Source organism: Nyctibius grandis, chromosome 7 (assembly GCF_013368605.1).
Source record: "Nyctibius grandis isolate bNycGra1 chromosome 7, bNycGra1.pri, whole genome shotgun sequence".
In the NCBI taxonomy this organism is placed as follows: domain Eukaryota; kingdom Metazoa; phylum Chordata; class Aves; order Nyctibiiformes; family Nyctibiidae; genus Nyctibius; species Nyctibius grandis.
This window is the reverse complement of record NC_090664.1, coordinates 32917679-32935405: the sequence shown is the minus strand read 5'-3', so window position 1 is coordinate 32935405 and position 17727 is coordinate 32917679. Positions and strand designations below refer to the sequence as shown.

At 34.7% G+C, this 17727-nt stretch overlaps 1 protein-coding gene across 8 annotated transcripts in view; it reads left to right on the top strand.

Moving 5' to 3' along the window:
• Positions 1-17727, top strand: part of AKAP9 (A-kinase anchoring protein 9) — a 125259-nt gene that overhangs the window by 62640 nt on the left and 44892 nt on the right. For 5 of the 8 annotated variants that reach the window (XM_068404447.1, XM_068404455.1, XM_068404451.1 and 2 more), the window contains 8 exons: positions 258-354; positions 1233-1325; positions 2926-3294; positions 4274-4498; positions 6165-6305; positions 6859-6974; positions 7720-7925; positions 15558-15766. In XM_068404447.1, the coding sequence (XP_068260548.1) occupies positions 258-354; positions 1233-1325; positions 2926-3294; positions 4274-4498; positions 6165-6305; positions 6859-6974; positions 7720-7925; positions 15558-15766 (1456 nt within the window). The remainder of the gene's footprint in view (positions 1-257; positions 355-1232; positions 1326-2925; positions 3295-4273; positions 4499-6164; positions 6306-6858; positions 6975-7719; positions 7926-15557; positions 15767-17727) is intronic. The other 3 variants (XM_068404453.1, XM_068404450.1, XM_068404449.1) reach the window with 1 other exon arrangement.

The following is a 17727-nucleotide window of genomic DNA, read 5'->3' as shown; positions in this document are numbered from 1 at the left end:
AAACTGGTGTTAAGATGTGTTACAGTGAGAGGAAGAGCTAGCGTTTGGAAGGCAGATTAATTATAAAGTGAAGTATATGAAATTAATGGCATGGGAAAAGGTGTGTTCTAAAAAAAATATTTGCAGTTATTGGTCTTTAAATATATATATAATGTATATGTATATTCATATAATGCATATTTGAATAGAGGAAAAATAAGGTATATTGTAATACTGATTTTTTTAATTTCCCCCCTCTGCTTCTTTTACCTTTTTAGTGTGTCCACAGATTCACAAATAAAGCTAAAAGAAGTGTTCAGGGAAGTGAAGTGCACTGAAAATCTTCATCAGCAACGAACAGATGAAGCACTGGTGGTACTAGCTAATATACATATGGTCATACATATAACTATATCATACATATAATTTAGATGCTTTGGGTTCTAAGATGAAATTGAAATATGGGCTAGTATTTGGTAGTAGTAAAGTAATTAATCATGTTAGTACTATGCTATACTATTATACAGTCCATGTTACCGGAAAAAGATTTAAAATTTGCTGAAAAACATTTCTGGAAATGATGAACCATAAAGCTTGGTTTATTGGTTCTGGGTTTTAATTTTATCTTTTTTTAGTTTTATTTTATTTCTTTGAAACAAGACATTTGGTTTAGGCTATTTCTTACTAAAGTGGAAAAAAATTAGCATTCAAATTCTGGAATTTCTTCAGGAGTCTTTAAAATATTGTGACTTTTCTTTAAACACTAGTTATGGAAGAAGAGTGATTTAAGTGAACTCCTAGTACTTTTTAAGTATAGACTGCACAGTTTTTAGAAGAAAATTTGAAAAAGTAATCCCAAAGATCTTAGAAACCAAATGCAAATGGAAAAGACTCCATACATTCCTCTCCTAGTACTGATGGAAACCTGACTCAACAATTCTGCATTTTGAAAAGTAGTGATGCAGTTTTGTACTGTGATCCTGTGCTTTCTTACCTGTTTTCTCTGCATTTGACAAATCAAATAGTGCTGGAAGAACAGTTGTTACAAACTCAACTTTTAAAATGAAATTTGAAGCAGAAACAAGGCAAAGTCCTTTACCCAGTTCTTTTATGTTGTGGTACAAAATAATGTGATTTGCGTGAAATGAATATAACCTAATAGAGGGAAAAAAGTCTTTGTCAGATTGAAACTTTTAAAATTAATGAAATAAAAGCACAAATACATGCTCTGAGATTTCATGCTTTTCTTACAGCTTGCTAGTGAAGTTGAAATGCAGAATGATCTGAATGTTGTCCAATTGCTAGAAAAACAGTACCAAGAAAGATTAGAAGAAGCAATAGCAAAGGTACTATTTTTATATTGTTACTTTAAAATACGTTTAAAACATACTGTCACTTTTTTGCCATTTCTGACAGTTCCGACAGTTGCAGTAGCGTATGCTATCTTTTGTTTGAGTTATTTACAAGGAATTATTTCATTCTAACCCTGAAAGGGGAAAGTCTTAAAAAATTTCTGAAACATTTTGAGTTTTTTTGGTTCTCTCTCCTATTCCTAACTCATATTTTCTGTTCGTGTAGGGGGTGGTGGTGGTGTTTTGCTTTAATGCTTCAAAGAAAATAGGCAACATGCAATCATACTTGACAATAGAATTTATTTAGAAAATCCGGAGGCTTAGAGAGTGGATTTCTTGCTAGTTTAGGCTTAACAGCTGGTCAGTTCAAAAGATTTTGCACTTAAGAGTTTCACACTATTTTCTGTTCATATTTTATTGTGCATTTTAATAAATTGTGTAAAATGCATAGTTTTTATTTGGATCTGGTGACTTTCTCTAAAACACGAGAAGTAAAATTAAGATTTTATATAGGTAGAGTATATCAAATTGTTTGTGGATTTACTTACTTTTTGACTTCTAAAAAATTTTTCACTTCTTTGCAGAATGAAAAATTATTCCTGCTTTCATTATATCCTGTCATAAATAAAAATAAAATTAACATAAATTTAAAACTGGAAAAAAAAATAAAGGAATACTTCTTAAAATAGTTAGCAATCAGAGTTAGGAAGAATATTATAGCCAGCACTAGATGATGACATCAATTTAAGTAACCCACGTTTCTGAATTAAAAGTTCAGTTTCTCTCATCTGCTGCCAGGAAAACCCTTCTTTATGGGAAAACAAAGTACATGATTCGCTAATGTTTTGTTAAGGGCTGTTTAAGGTCAAAAAGGAAGACTTAGGTGTTTTCTTTTCAAGTGTAACACTTCTGTATTTATTATACTGTTTTTTTCACACTTTTTGTGGCTTATGCTATAAATGGCTGTATTATAAATCTAGAAAAGAACTGCTCACATGATTGGAAAAGGAGTTTATTTGTATTAGAAGGAGATACTTAGCAATATAAAAGTTACCAGCCTGTTGTAACTGAGACTGCAGCTATTTAATGCCAGTAGAAGTTTCTTTCTGGTCAAGTAAAATTGCTGTGCTAAGTATCAAGCACATGGCACTACTGTCTTTATACAGCCCAAAATTCCATGTCAGTGAAATGTTTACAAAGGATGCTTGGTTAAATAGAGGAAGCTTAGCACAGCTGCACTTATGTCAATACGCCAGGACTTTTTAAAGTCACCTTACAGAATCTTTTTTAAAAAGAACTAGATAATTCTGTGCTAAATAATATATTTTAATTGAAAATAACATCATAGTTTAATAAACTACCTTAAATACAGCATGTCTGTTTTAAGATGTGACTGTTGATGAAATTGACAATTTGTTGATGAAATTGTTCTTTTACTTTTCTGGTTTCTAGTGTAAAAAAAATAAAATAGAATCATAGTTCAGAACTTTTAGTACTTTTATTTGTATGATTGTTGGTCAGCAATGAGATTTCTTCAGCAGTAGGAGATGCTGTGAAGCATAAACTAATACAGATTTTTTTCTTATTTATTCAGGTAATTGTGTCAATGAGTGTAGCATTTGCCAAACAGACTGAATTGTCAAGAATTGCTAGGCAGAAGGAAGAACAAGCACAAACACAGATTGTACATCAACAGGGAATGCATTCTGAAATTAAAGAGCAGTGTAGTGAAGAAGAGGTTGATGGCCCGCTTAGAAAAGCAACAGAAAAAGGCAGTGAACATGAAGAATTGAAATCACTTTGCAAGGAACTCACTGAAGAGTCTGGTGAGATCAACTCACTTGAAGAACACCTTCATTCTAATAGCAAGTCTGGTTGCATATTAGGACAGACCACACATGAATCAGTGATTTCTGAAGAACTTTTATCCCGTGTCAAAGGGCTTACGGTGGAGGAAACACCGGTAAGTGTAAAAGAAATTGGCAGTGTGTAACACCATATCTGAATAATCTTTCCAATGGATTTACAGTTCATTTCAATGAGAAAGCTGCAAAGAAAGAAATTAAGATGAAACTTCCATTTAAATATTTCCCTTTTGCTTTCAAAGGGGTGACAACTTTAGACCTAAATTATCTACCCTTATTTACTGTGTTCTACCTGACTATCACAGCATTATGCTATGCTGTGAGGAAAGGAATATGGCACTGGTTACATGAAAGTAGATTATTCCATGTCGTGGATAAAACTGTGTTGTAGGCAATAAATTGTATAAACACTTTTTGTAAGCTAGGCTAGATTCTATGCTTATACATGGAACAGGTTAAATATAGTGTTTAAAGAGTTTGAGTTGCTTGTGATAAAGCATAACTGCTGAACACAAAAATTGTAAAAGTAGTATGTAAAACATGTCTTTAGCATTTCACAAACATGGGATGAGGGGTAGGGTGTGGAATAAATATGGTAAAAAGCTGTCATAAATTTTGACTCCACAATTTCATCCTAAGTTTAATTTTTTTTATTAAATTTGGCACAAGTTGAAGCAAAAATTACACTTTCAAATTTGTGTAACAGTTAAATATTCTGATCTTGTATTATCTTGGTAGTGAATAACTGTAATATTCCTGTTTTGTATGATACTGCTCTCTCAAATTTCTCTTGTTGTACACACACGCACTCAAATGCATGTATGTCTGCCACTGGATTTTCTGTTGAGATCCCCACCAGCTGAAAAGCATAAGAGTTAACACTGCGTACAGTTATTTTTAAAAGCTTGTCTTTTAAATGGAGAATAATTCTAAGCCTGGACCTTACAAGAAGCAGATAACAAGATAATGCTTTTGTGATAGCAGTTTAATTTGTGAAAATATTTTCTAAAATTTATTTAAATACTTACTAGAAACTATCATTGAACATTAAATGCTAAAATAGTTCCAATATTTCAGCACTACAGTGAGATGACAGCATCAGACACAGAAACGTCAAGTCAGCTGTTGTTATATGAGGAACGTTTGGAAGACATGCGACAGGAGCTAGTACGGCAATATCAGGAACATCAGCAGGCAACAGAATTATTGAGACAAGGGCACATGCAGCAAATGGAACGTCAGAAAGAAAATCAAGAGCAACTCTTAGCAGAGCTTGAGAGTCTTAAAGTGCAATTAGCTGAGGTAAGAGGGGGCTTGACTCAGTGAGTTAACATGGGTTAACAGAGGGACATCACCAGGCAGATTTATATTTATTTACACTTGTATCTCTTTATATATTGAGAAACACGCACATATTTACTATATGCATGCACACACACAAACCTATTTGTGTGTGTGTATATACAAACACATATATGCATATATGTGTAAAAGGCATATTTCTTTAATCAAAGCTGTCAGTGAGGGAACAATTTAGACTTCTGTAAACTTGGAGAAAGCCTGCAGTGCTGCACAGCAGCTAGAGGAGTGAGTGCAGATGCATTGTAAACCATGCCACTTTCCAGATACATGGACCTGTGCAGGATGCAGGCTAGCATCTATTTACATCAATGAAGCCACAAGCCATGGCTAGAAATACTATAGAATTCTTCGTTTTTCCTCATCCCCACTTGAGGTCCAAACTTGAACAGTTTTGGTGGCTTCCTGCAACAACATGGGTTTTTGGTTTTGTTTTGTTTTTTGTTTTGTTTTGGTTTTGTTTTGTTTTTGGTTTGGTTTGGTTTTTTTAAATCATGGGAGATGAAGTCCTTACTGACTGGAATGAAACAACATCTGTAAATCTATGGGGTTTGGTGGGAGACACCACTGTTTCTTTATCTCTTTAAACTTAACTCACTGTCACTCTCTATCTATTCAAAGCCTATAGTGTTATGCTAATGAAACTCATTAATTTATCTGAATTATTAAATCTTCAAAAATAATGTCATTTATAGACTTGTCTTCAAGGATTCCTTCCCTTGAAAGACGAAGTAAACAAAATCCAGAATAATTTGTCTTGCTCTGATTTAATTTCAACAATGTAACATTACAGAAATGCACGTGGAAATAGTAATCAGTGAATTCTAAAATTCTTTGATTTCACTGTGGAGTGGAGCTTTAAGTTCCTTCAGACCTCATCCAAACCTGGTTCTGTTCTGTTTAAGTTTGGGCTCAAGGAGCTGGGGAATCTAGAGAGCCAGTCACTTATATTCTAGGTGTCTTTTCCAGCAATGTCAGGTGTCTGTTTCTCCTAGCTGCTTTGTAGGTGTCTTTCTATCATTTATCCTAATAATTTTTCCTTTCTATATATATCCTTTCTCCTTTTACCTCTTTGTCAATTTGCAACTGCATCTTTCCTCAGGGGTTGCAAATTCCTGAAACTGATGAAAAACATTGAGTAGAACTTATGCTGCTGGCTTTTCTCCAGTTTTTAATGCCAAGGATGGTTTATCCGTAAGAACCACATAGGAATGTATGCATTGCATTTAAGCAGTGAACACTTCTAGCTCTTCTAAAAGACAGTGTGTGTAGACTTTTTATAAAAAGGACTTATTTTCATATTTTTTCATGTGCAAAACATGTACTATAGCATGTAATATTTAGAAATTAACCTTCCAGTTTGCATTGTGAGCGCTGTGTTTCATAAAGAGCATACAAATTGTATGAAAATCTTAAAGAAGGTGTAAGATAACAAAAGTATTTATTAGCTGTATTCCATTCTAGAAAGCTTTCGGTGTCTTTGTAACCGTTTAAAGAAGTAGACTGAAATTTCATTGTGCAAAATACGTAAAAAATTAGAAGTGACAGGGCTCACTAATACTCAGAAGCTTAAAAAATTGTGAGTGCCTCTATAACACTTCTTTCTTAGCGTGTCTCAATGGAGAATGACAGCCTGGTTGGACAGAGAGAGAGAATGCTTTTAGAAGAACTGGAATCATTAAAACAACATTCTGTACCCGGAAAAGAGAGGCTGTTTTGTGAGCTACAAAACAACAGCACACAAACAGAGGTAAATATGGACTTTGACTTTCTTGGCAGCCATGGCATATAAAACCAGTAAGATTCCTTTTCACTACTACTCTTTTTATGTAATATATTTTCCTAAAAGATGTTTGTTAGTGCTTGAACAGAACAGGTTTAAGAATCAAGAGGTGGTACTGGTAGACATAGTTTTTTTACTTCAGGTAGGCAAAAACTAGCTTAACAGCTTGAAGGTGGGGATTATTACTATAGGTATTTGCTCAGGTAAACTCACACTTTCATACTGCTATAGCAACACCCAGCAGAAAGTACAAGGACTGTTTAATCAGCATAACAAAGTCCTTTCTAATAGGCCCTGCCTTGGATTTCCTGTTTTGTTTTTATTCATGTTTTAGTTAATATGTCCACGTAGGAAGGGTATTTATTGATTTGTTATTTGGTTCAGAAGTTTTATTAACAAAACACAACTAATTTTGGTTTTAAATTTCATGTTCTACTGCATATAAGAAGAATATGTTGATTCTGGCATGACAGGATTTCTGTCCTTCTTGTCTTCTCTCCCTCTGCAAAAACTTACTCAGAATGAAAGTGAAAACCAAAACGATGTGAGAGAGCAGATCTTTGAGGATGAAGATGGAGGAAGAAAGCCTGATGAAACATGTTCAGCTCTTCTTTCTAAAGAAAGGTGCTTAGAACAGTTAAGAAAACCTATTTTTTTTAAAAATGTTGATAATCATGTTCTTGTTAAATTAGTAATATTTATAAGCTTTATTCTGGCTGATAATGGCATTTTTTATTCTAGATAACCATACTTCTAAGTTTACATACTTTAGATTAAACAATGTCTTATTTTTTATAAAGCCTAACGATGTAATGGCATAGAGTATGAGACAAATCTTAAGCTATTTTACTATGTCTTTCATATTAGACACATATAGAATCATATACGTCATTTATACACATGTGTATTTGTATACCTATTCTATGTACATATATGAAATAAGTTTTTATATATATATATTTTATAAATTATATGAATATAATTATTGTGTTTGCTAATACCTTTTGACTATTGTGTAACTTTTTGATCTGTGTAAACGAACAGTCTTTTAAATTGTTACTTTGGAAAAGAGTAAATTTATAATGAATACCAGGCAAATGTAGACCTCTGTTTTAAAAGAATAACTAAATAAAATACCAAGATAAAAGTACAAATATTGGTAAATAGTATGACTTTTTACATATTTTGTAAAAAGAACTGACTTTTAACACAAATGTGCTTTTAATATTTATGTGTATGATGTGGGTTTTAGTCTTAAAAAAGAAATCCTAATTTTACAATTTCAACTGCGAATCTTTCCTGCTTGCAAGGGTGCATAAGGGATAAAAAACACTTTGAAAGCAGGGGAAAATCAAAGGACTGATTAGTTTCTGTCCTGCAGGCATGTTTTTCAGAAGGCTAATGAGAAACTCATGAAGATTCTTCTAGAAGTTGTGAAGACAACTGTGGCCATGGAGGAAACAATTGGTCGCCATGTTCTTGGGTTACTGGATCGGTCTGGGAAAGTCCAGCCTTCCAGACCATCTGGATGGAACACAGAGACAGAGGAGTCAGTAAAACCCTGTATCCATGTGGGATATGGGAAAGGTACTGCTTGTATGGCTTTCTATTTCATAACAAGTAGCATTTGTATACTTTTATTATATATTTAAATAACCTTAGTTTTGAAATTTTTAATTAAATATAAACTTTTTTTAAAAAAGCTATTTGTCATTTGAATGCATATGACATCTCTGCTTAAGAGACAACATTTCAGGAGTTGTCTGGGTCATGCCCCAAACCAGTTATGACTCATATGTAGGGTTCAGTTGTAAAGCCCGCAACAGAATGGGAAAGTGATTGAGAAATACAAAAAGAAATATGTTCCTGTTGAAGGAGGCAAAGAGAAAGAAAATGAAACATAGCTCAATGGCACCTTGCACGAACTTTACACCTTCCTCTGTACGTATGGGGAATGGGAACTGGTGTCAAAGGCTCTATCTCTACTAGTGCACTTAATGTACATAGTGGTTACTGATCACTCTGGCCAGCTGGCATGGGGCAGCCTGTATATATGCTTGTGGACTTTCTTAGCCTCCTAAAGAGGGTGGTTGCATGCAAACAGGCTTTTGGAAACAGTTCCAGGAACTTTGTAACTGCCAAGCCTTGCCCATCAGCTGTTTGGAGGAGTGCTAGTTGGCCCAAGCCTAAAGGAGCATTTTAACGTTGTAGTTAACTGCTTACCAGTGTCTTAAGAACACTCCCAGGCTCTGTTTAATTTCCTGTGATTGTACTAGGATAATGTCTGTCCATTTCTCTTTTGGGCAAGAATAGGCGCTCTATCGTATTGCTGTTTAGGTACCCATGGTACAGAAGCCAGCGTGAAGGATGTGTACGTTCATCCTGGGTCTTACAGGGAGGCAGTGTGCAACAGATCAGTTCAGCCTAAAACACATTATGCATCTGATTTTGGCTGGAATTTTAACTACTGTGAATGAGAAAAAGAGCTGGAAGTCAAATACTACATTTCATTATTAAGAAAGATTCTGCTACAGAGTAGTAATACAAATGGTAAATGAAGATGAACTTTACCTCTTTCATTCAGAATGTAGATTATTAAATATTATTGATTCCCTCTGGCTTTTAATATGGGTGACATTAAGCCTTGGGGCAAGTTAAGAAAGGATGTATGACTTGTAGCACACTGACATCTTTCTCAGTTGATTACTCAAAAGGTTATCTGCAGTGAAATGTGTACAGCTGCAGTCTAAGGATTCTTGAATTTTTCAAGTTAAAAGCACTTTTATGCCTGTATAGTACTGCTGTTTCATTAAAAAACCTCATAAGTTTTGTTTTCTGCACATTTCACTGTTTTTAATTGTGAGGAAAGTTATTTTTTGAAAGCTCAGACTTTGGAGGCTTTGCCTTTTTCCTCAAATTTTAGATTGGATAACTAAGCTTCTGGCCTTATTTTTTGATATTTGTCCAGGAGACCTTAAAGATTGAGAACATCTGCTACTATAATTGAAGGAATCACTTCTTTCAAAATGGAGTATTCTTGCTCCTTACTTTGGGGTGGGAAATTGATAGAGTTTGCTTATGTTAAAGCAGTTCAGGGTAAGTATCTTCAGCCACTGGCGACTACTTTCCACACAGTCTCTAGCCAAATGGTAAAAAGAGCAATGACCTGGCTCAAAGTTTTCCACCACCTCCTTTTGTATCCTGAGGTAGTCTTAAATTTTATGTAAACTGCATTTTAAATAAGTTTCCTATATTAAAATGAGCAATTTGTAAATATTCTTTGTAGTCTTTGTGTTCTCATTGTATAGTCTGAGGTGTGTAAAAAGCATTGGGGTTTTCACAACATACATTGCCCAAAGAAAGAAAAATGTGTCCTGGTTATGAAAGCAGTGATCACAGGCTGTCACAGTTACATGTATTGTGCAATCGCTGAACCTAGTTCATAGTTATATCATGCCTATTTTCAGAACACGTACTGTTGCTTTTGTCCCTCATTCTCATTTGCTGAGAATATTGTTCCCTTTTCGCAGACAATAAGTACATAACTGTATGTACAAAGCGCTAATATATGATTGTTGCCCTTCGCTACTCTCATGTGTGCTTGTTCTGCACAGGCATGTGCAATGCACAATACATACATTTGCTTTTTGCCTGCTCCTGCATAGCAATGTGTATACTTGTATTTGTCACTAGTTATTGTCATTAACAATTCTTGCTATGGATTACTTGCATTACATGTACATAGAAAAACTCAATTAGAAAAATAGCTTTATTTGGTATTTTAGGGTGGGTATAATATAGACTTATGCCTAGCTTTCACGTGTCTAAATGCACAAGAGGCCCTGTAATTGAAATGTAGTGTTAATTTCTTGTGAAGTCTTCTGGTGAAAGAATACTCTCTTAAATAGAGGAGAACTGTATTCCATTCCACTAGTGGTGAAGATTGACTGTTTTAAGTCTTGTGTTTGCTATTAGTGTATTTTGAAGAGGCGTGTAAGGATCCACTCTTCTGTAACAAAGCAATTTGTCTGTTACTGTAATGCCCGCCCCCCCCGGTATCGAGCTGTTCACATACCAGTTTATTTCAGTATTCTTTTTTGCATGTTTCCTTACATTCGGAAATAAGAATGAAAGGAGAGAAACCAAAGAAAATAGTGAGAATTAAAGAAGACCCAAGCTTACAGTGTCTCTAATGGGTGAATGTATAGTTTGTAATGGATCTCGGAGGGTTGTATTCACAGTTTCCTTTTTCCTTTCAAAATGATGCAACAGCATCCTTGCTGTGTACATAGTTCTGCCCCTGGGGTCAGCCAGCTGTAGTAAGAGTAGTACTGTTTCATCAGCTGAAGTATTTGATCCTTCTTCAAATAGAATTAGATGACAAATTCTATTAGTGTTTTTAGCAATGGCTGTTGTTATTCATTTCCTATACTTCCACTGAATGGCCTGAGAGGACATAAGCTTTTAAAATTTTTTCCCCATTGTTTTCTGGAAGTAAGAAGTAGGTAGACACTACTTTTATATTTTAACCTGTGCATGTTATTTTATTTTCTAATACCTAGCCAAACAGATCTTCCTTTTTAATTACTTAGGAAATTTGTAGGAATAAATTTGTACCAATAAAAATCTAATAATAAAATAGAAAAAAATATGTTTAATAAAGTGAATTATCTCTGACCTTCTGAACATAATCCATATTTATTGACAAGCAATACTCAGCTTACTGGTTTTGCTGAGTTTCAGCATTTTAAAAAGCTGAGTCATTAAGGTCACATACTTATAACCACAACCTGATTTACAGAGCATATAGAGGTTTATCTGGTACCTTGCCTAGGTTATTGGCTAACACAGGATTTTATTTCTAGCAGAGTGAGTAAAGTTCAAATGTCAGTCATAAAACATATCACTGGAAGTGAACAGCATTTATGCAAAGTAATCAAGTGAGTTAATTACATCTGGAGATTTTGGCCAGGAATTACTGTGACAGAACTAGCAGGCTTTGCTGTTCTCCCTCAGATGTTGTACCTGGGGTAGAGGGACTGCAGTAATGCAGGTTGCTCTGGAGAAGCCTGTGCAGTTAAGGCATTCCTTGAACATTAAACCTTCTTACCTACTTTCTGAGCTCCTTGTAGAAACAAAGTAGTAAATAGCGTTATACACTGAACCACCATAAAACAGATTTTTTTGTTTTCAGCTTGTAACCCCTAACCTTAATTCCACAGTGGAATCCCAGGAGTAAACTGAGATACTAGCTCTACATGATGCAAAATGTGTATTGCTTCATAAATGTCAGTTGGCAGCTCATAAACATCTTCTGTATCTGAAACTTAGGAGTAAGCACTGTATAATTAAGCACTTTTCTTAAGATTTAGCGGGCCATGACATCTGACATGCTGAACTGCAAGCTTCGTAGCAAAGGAAACAATATGAACCTTTGGGGTTTTTTATTATAGGGAGAGTTTACACAAGGAGAAGGCATTTTTACTTTGGCCAGTTATATTCTATTTATTATTTTGTGTCAATGAAAAAAAAAAAAGGGGGGACAGAGAATTTGGTTTTTAGTTTTGTTGGGGTGGGATATTGAACAGCGTTATAAGGATTAGAAAAATGGGGGTTAGGCTGGTTAATAAGATTTGACCACATTTCTATTTCTTGCTTCCACCACTGAAAATCTTCTGGAAAGGTGCTGTACTAAGAAGCTGTGTACTAAGACCATTTTCAGAGGAAAAAGATATGGAGATTTTCACTTGGCAGTTAGGAAGACATTTAATGGGAACTGCAGTTCTTAAGTGCCAGTTTGTAGAAATTATGGGCATCTACATTTATCATTTGCCATTGATTTTTTTCTATTTGAGTTGCCAACTCTACAGTATAAACAGAATTATTGCAGGTTTTGTGTGCATTTGATAATTTTTGGTTTTCCTTTTTTATCTTAGAGTAGTAAAGTTTCCATGTGCCAGATTATACTTTAGGTGACAGTTCTCTTTTTCTTTCCTCATTTTTTTTATAGTTATATTTCATTTAAATTATGATCTTTTGTTCTGAGGTTTTTCATATAACAAAATTGTATTTTAACATTGATTTATTTTGTATTTATCGAGAAGAAAGGGAAGCAAATTACAAAAGAACTGACATAAGCAAAACAGGAATTTGAAATCTTGTCACTGTTTCTTGGAGGCCAAATTGTACTGTTCTGGTCACTAGCAAGAAGAAGTAATAATATTAGTGATACTATTAATGTAAGAGACATATTCCAGACCTGGCTTTTAAAAGGTTACGTTCTGATCAGGCATCAATATTTTTGAGCTTTTCTCTAAAAGTTTCCAGACAGACAGAAGTTCAGATAACAGACTGCACATTTCTGCAGTTATTTTGTATACTGTTTATTTTTGTATTTCACATACACTCGTCATTGCACAATTCAGCTGTACCTCTCAAGCAAGTAATTTACTAAAATAAAAGGGTTATAGGACATGAATTATGGGTTAAGCCTGAGAAGGAAAACAGGGGCATTACATAGATAATTTATACTCCATCAAGAAAGAATTTGATTGTGCAATAACTAATGTCATTGTTTTAACTTGTTTATAGCTGTGCTACTGTACTTTGGGCTTTTATTTTGTGAGATCTCTGAAGTTAAGCAGGGTCTTACCTGTTCAGTACTTAAGATGGGTGGCCTCCAAAGAGTGCTGCAGTGAGTGTGTTGGTGATTCACTAGGGAATATGTTTTCCTTTGACTCAGTCTTTAACCAATACTTTGGCACAGCATTTGGAAATACTTATGCTGCTGGACGTCCACCTTGAAGATCCTTTCTACTCTGAGGATATTAAAGCTTCTGCATCACTATTGATATTTTGAGACACCCAGAGCCAACTCAAATTTGGGTGATGAGAAATCAGAAAGCTATTGAATAAAAAATATGAAATTGTTCATTTTGCAGCCTTCCTTACACTGCAGGGGGTGGAATATTAGGATGTTATGGGAAAGCCTTTATGCTATACAATCCCATTGCAAATATTTAGCATGCTGGCAGAAAATGACTGCCAGCCACTGCTGAGGTGACTCCACTACAGTAGTTTGTGACTGAAGTTCCAAAGTGCAGTACTCGACAGTGCTTTGAAATCCTGTGTAGAGGAAAGGTGCCATGTGAATGTATATTCTGTTCATCTGGTTATTCATTCCTTTCATGCATATGGTGTGCTTCTGTTTTTTCCCTTTGAAGTGTGAAAAGAGTTTGTAACATTATATCCCACATACCTAAAAGGAGATATGAAACAGTAATGATATAACTAGAAGAAAAAAATTACTAAATACATCTGCATTTAAAAAATCTTAGCAATGATAAAAGTAAACAGAGCAAAACCTTTCTAAATTAAAATAGCTGTAGATTAGTTTGTTGTCTACAGGTCATATATACAGCTGCATCCATAATGAAATAAATGCATAGATATTATTATCAGAATGTTTGGAGGTGTAGAAGTATAGTAAGTAAACCAAGTGGTTAATCATGTTGCAACTTGTTAAAAAAAACTAAAACCTGAAAACTAGAATCTGACTTTCTTGCTAGGTTCAAACAACATCAACAAGAGGACTTGTATTTCCAATGTTATTTGCATACTTGGTTAAGAGGCAAGAGCAAGTATAAGGAAATTGTATCCAACAAGAGTACTAACTACGTTTTTAAAGGCAATTTGTAAAATTGACCTATTATAATTTCATTTCAATATCTGTAACTAAACAAACTGTTCCAGTTTAGCAGTCACAATTTATTGAGTAACCAGGAACTTAAATTCAAAGGTAACCCAGTATTGCAACTTCATTGCTTAACAGGCATTGACTGTTCTTAACTCATTTAGTCATACTTCTATTTCCCAAAAATAAGGTGTTTTTTTGAGAAAACCTCAAGCAAAAAACAACATCTAATTGTTTAAAAAAATACCACACCAAAACATTTATTTTATTTTAAATGTATTTCAGAAATATACTGTGATTTTAAAAAAATTCATTTTAATAAACTGTCATTTTAATAAACTGTCATTTTAAAAAACTTTCCCCAATAGCACTTCTGACATTTCAAATTAACAGCCTAATGACATAACACTTCTTCATTTTTAAAACATATCAACAATAGCTATCTACCGTTGTGATGTTCTACTGTATTGTTATTTCATACTGAAGGTGTGGTTTTAAAACATCTCAGGAGTTTGCTTTCACTTGTCCTGCTTAAATACAGCCCTGAATTCTAAATATGGCAAATTTACTATTTTCTAGATGAATTGCTATCAGTTTAATACCATGGGCAAACTTTGTGTCTCCTGCTTTTCAGACAGAATGGATGATGCCCTTGAACTGAATCAGACCTCAGGAAGATTGAGAAGTAGGCAGGTGCCAGGTGGCTGATCAGTAGGGACAGTTACAGTCCCCCCACACTGTACTTGATTTGTTCAGCTACCTATTTTAATCAATTTTCAGTTCACTAATAATAATGCTGAATTTTGGTGTTCTCCATTCTAGTCTGTCCTGAGAAGTTGAATTATGTGCGTGTCTTTCCCTTCACTGACTTGAGTCTGTGCTTTTGAATTGCTAACTTGAACAGTTTTGTGTTAATGCATACTAACGTAGCCGGGCATTGATGAAACAGTGACTGACACTCTGGGGTGTTTCTACCAGGTTGTATTTTAAAGGCAATCTTGCAAGTCATTATTGCAGGTTATTCAAAGTAGTAAAGGTTTGAAGATGAGCCTCAGTGCCCAAAAGCATACTGAAAGGATGTTGTCGTGGTTTAACCCCAGCCAGCAGCTAAGCACCACACAGCTGCTCGCTCACTCCTCCCCGGTGGGATGGGGGAGAGAATCAGAAGAGTAAAAGTGACAAAACTCATGGGTTGATATAAAGACGGTTTAACAGGTAAAGCAAAAGCCCCATACCAGCTACTATGAAGAAAATCAACTCTATCCCAGCCAAAACCAGCACAGACATCTAAAATATTCTGTTCGTATCTCCTTTCCTCTTTCCATTCTGCTTGTTTTTAGTTAAAGGATTGTGTATCTTGTTTGTGAAACTTTTAGTATGCAATATTTCCCTTTCTGTCTTTGTGACCATTACAAATATTTTAATCGTTTGATGACCTGTCTTTCTAATCATAACTCAGATGTACAGTTTTTTTATGTTTTGAAGTGCTAAGAGTCTGTGTGAAAAGGCAACTATTGTTTTTCCAGAGTCTTGTTCCTCGTATCATGGTAGTAGTATGGAAGATGATATTAGCATGTGGTCAGAAGCAACACATGAAGGACTACTGAGCCAACATCTTGCAGAAAGTGGAGTGGAAATAGATCCTGAAAATGAAGAACTCATTCTGAATATTAGTTCTCGACTACAAGCAGCTGTGGAAAAGCTTCTGGAAGCTATCAATGAAACTTCAAATCAGGTAGGGTGATCGAATAGTGAAGCATTTTGAATTTTGTGTCATGATTATTTTTTTACCTTATTTTTCTCATGAACATGTTTTTATAAGCCTAAAACCTGTAGGCTCATTTTGAAAGCTCAAACAATACTTCAAGTGCCTATGCCCAAAAAAGCCTGCTCCAAGCATGACTTTACTGATGAATTTAGATTCGTGTTAGAAATCTGCTTTGGACTGCAGAGGAAGCCAGAATTTGGGCATGTTTATCAATCTAGGGCACTCTTTCGTTGCTCATACGAGCCATCGGCATTCTACTGCAATCCAGAGATGAGACAGGAGGTGTCAGGGCACATTGAGCTGGCCCTTGTGAAGAGGGAGGATGAAGGCAAACTGTGCCCAGTTCTCTTGACAAGAATTTTAGTCAATTGGCTGGCCAAAAAGGTGGAGCTCTCCTACTGTCTCTTCCAACTGTGATTTAAACATGGCCAGTTAAGCACATATCCACCTTGCTATCTCAAAAGGAGCTTACGCTCCAGCTCTCCAGTATTTATGCGAGGTATGTGATTCACAAATAGCCTCCAAAAAAGAGGCAGTGTATGCGTACTTCTTTCTGTTTGCTATCAGGGTACTTTGCATGGTGGGATGTTAATTGCTCTCTGGGAGTACTTCCCTGTTAATTGAAATGGGAGCTGTATACCTAGCTCAGTCAGTTCAAATCACACTGCTTATATCATGTGCTTTACTTTTAGATGATGTAGGTCTCATTTTGAAAGTATCTAAGTAAATACTCTGTATCTCACTGTAACATTTTAAGTCAGTCTTGAAGAACTCAGTCTTTAGAGTCAGCTCTTTGACAGAACAATTCAAAGGACACCATGTGTGTTATGCTACAACCATCTCTTAGTTAACCTAGTGATGATATTACTTAAAAAGTCATTGCTTTCTTGTCTCTGGGTGTAAAATGTGTAAATCATAACTACTGGAAATGAAGGAGAAAAAAGCTGTGATGGTGAAAGTAATGTGAAAATTCAGCTGTCTTGTACTTTAAAAGTTTTAAGCATTTAAGTATTTGTTGCTTTTGAAAAATACTTTAAAAATGAAGTTGATACTCTTTTCTTTTTAAAAAAGAAAACTATAAAAGACTAATTTGTGACCTAGTAAAGTTAAAAGTAATTTAAATACAAATTCAGCAAACCCCACCTCTGGCTTACTAAAGCAAGTAGTCTGATGGATCTTGTAAATCAGTTTCTGCATTGCATTTATATGCAGACTCATTCTGCAACAGCTCTCTTGTGTTTGAGCATGAGTTCAATCAAAAGACATGTTTGGCTTTTTCAGGTCTTTTTTCAGCATAAGGCCTAGCATTACATAGTAATGAAAAAGGATACACAGATACTTCAATATATGGAGTTCTTAAAAAAATATAGTTAGGCATTTGTAGGAAATCTTGCATTGAAAGAGCAGATGATACAGGCAAAGAAAAACAACTTCGAAGTTTTACAGTAATTAAGAGTTCATGCTGTAATTATAAAAGTATTATCAATTATTTATTCTACTTGGTGCTTTCCTGAACATTTTGCTGCTGATCTTTAAATGCAGTAGTTTTATACATAGCCCTAAATATAGCCCCCATTTTTGTGACTAATGTTTTTACAGTAAGTATTTACTTTTCATTATAGCAATGAAAGTAATCAGTATATTCTAAGCAGCTTATATTTATTTATTGTTAATTGATCAGTAAAGTTTATTTTCACTTCATAGCTCTGTAGTTGAGACCTTGGCATTACCAGTAACAGAGTTATTTTTCAGCTCAAACACATACACGCACAGTTTTTCATGAATATGAATTATACAAATATGGATTTATCCCTGATGATCATATCTGGTTTTTTTTTTTAAGTTAATAAAATGTTAATCTGTTTACACATTTCCCCACAGTATTAAGTATAAATATTGACATCTTTTCTGGCTGTTCTGTAGAGGTG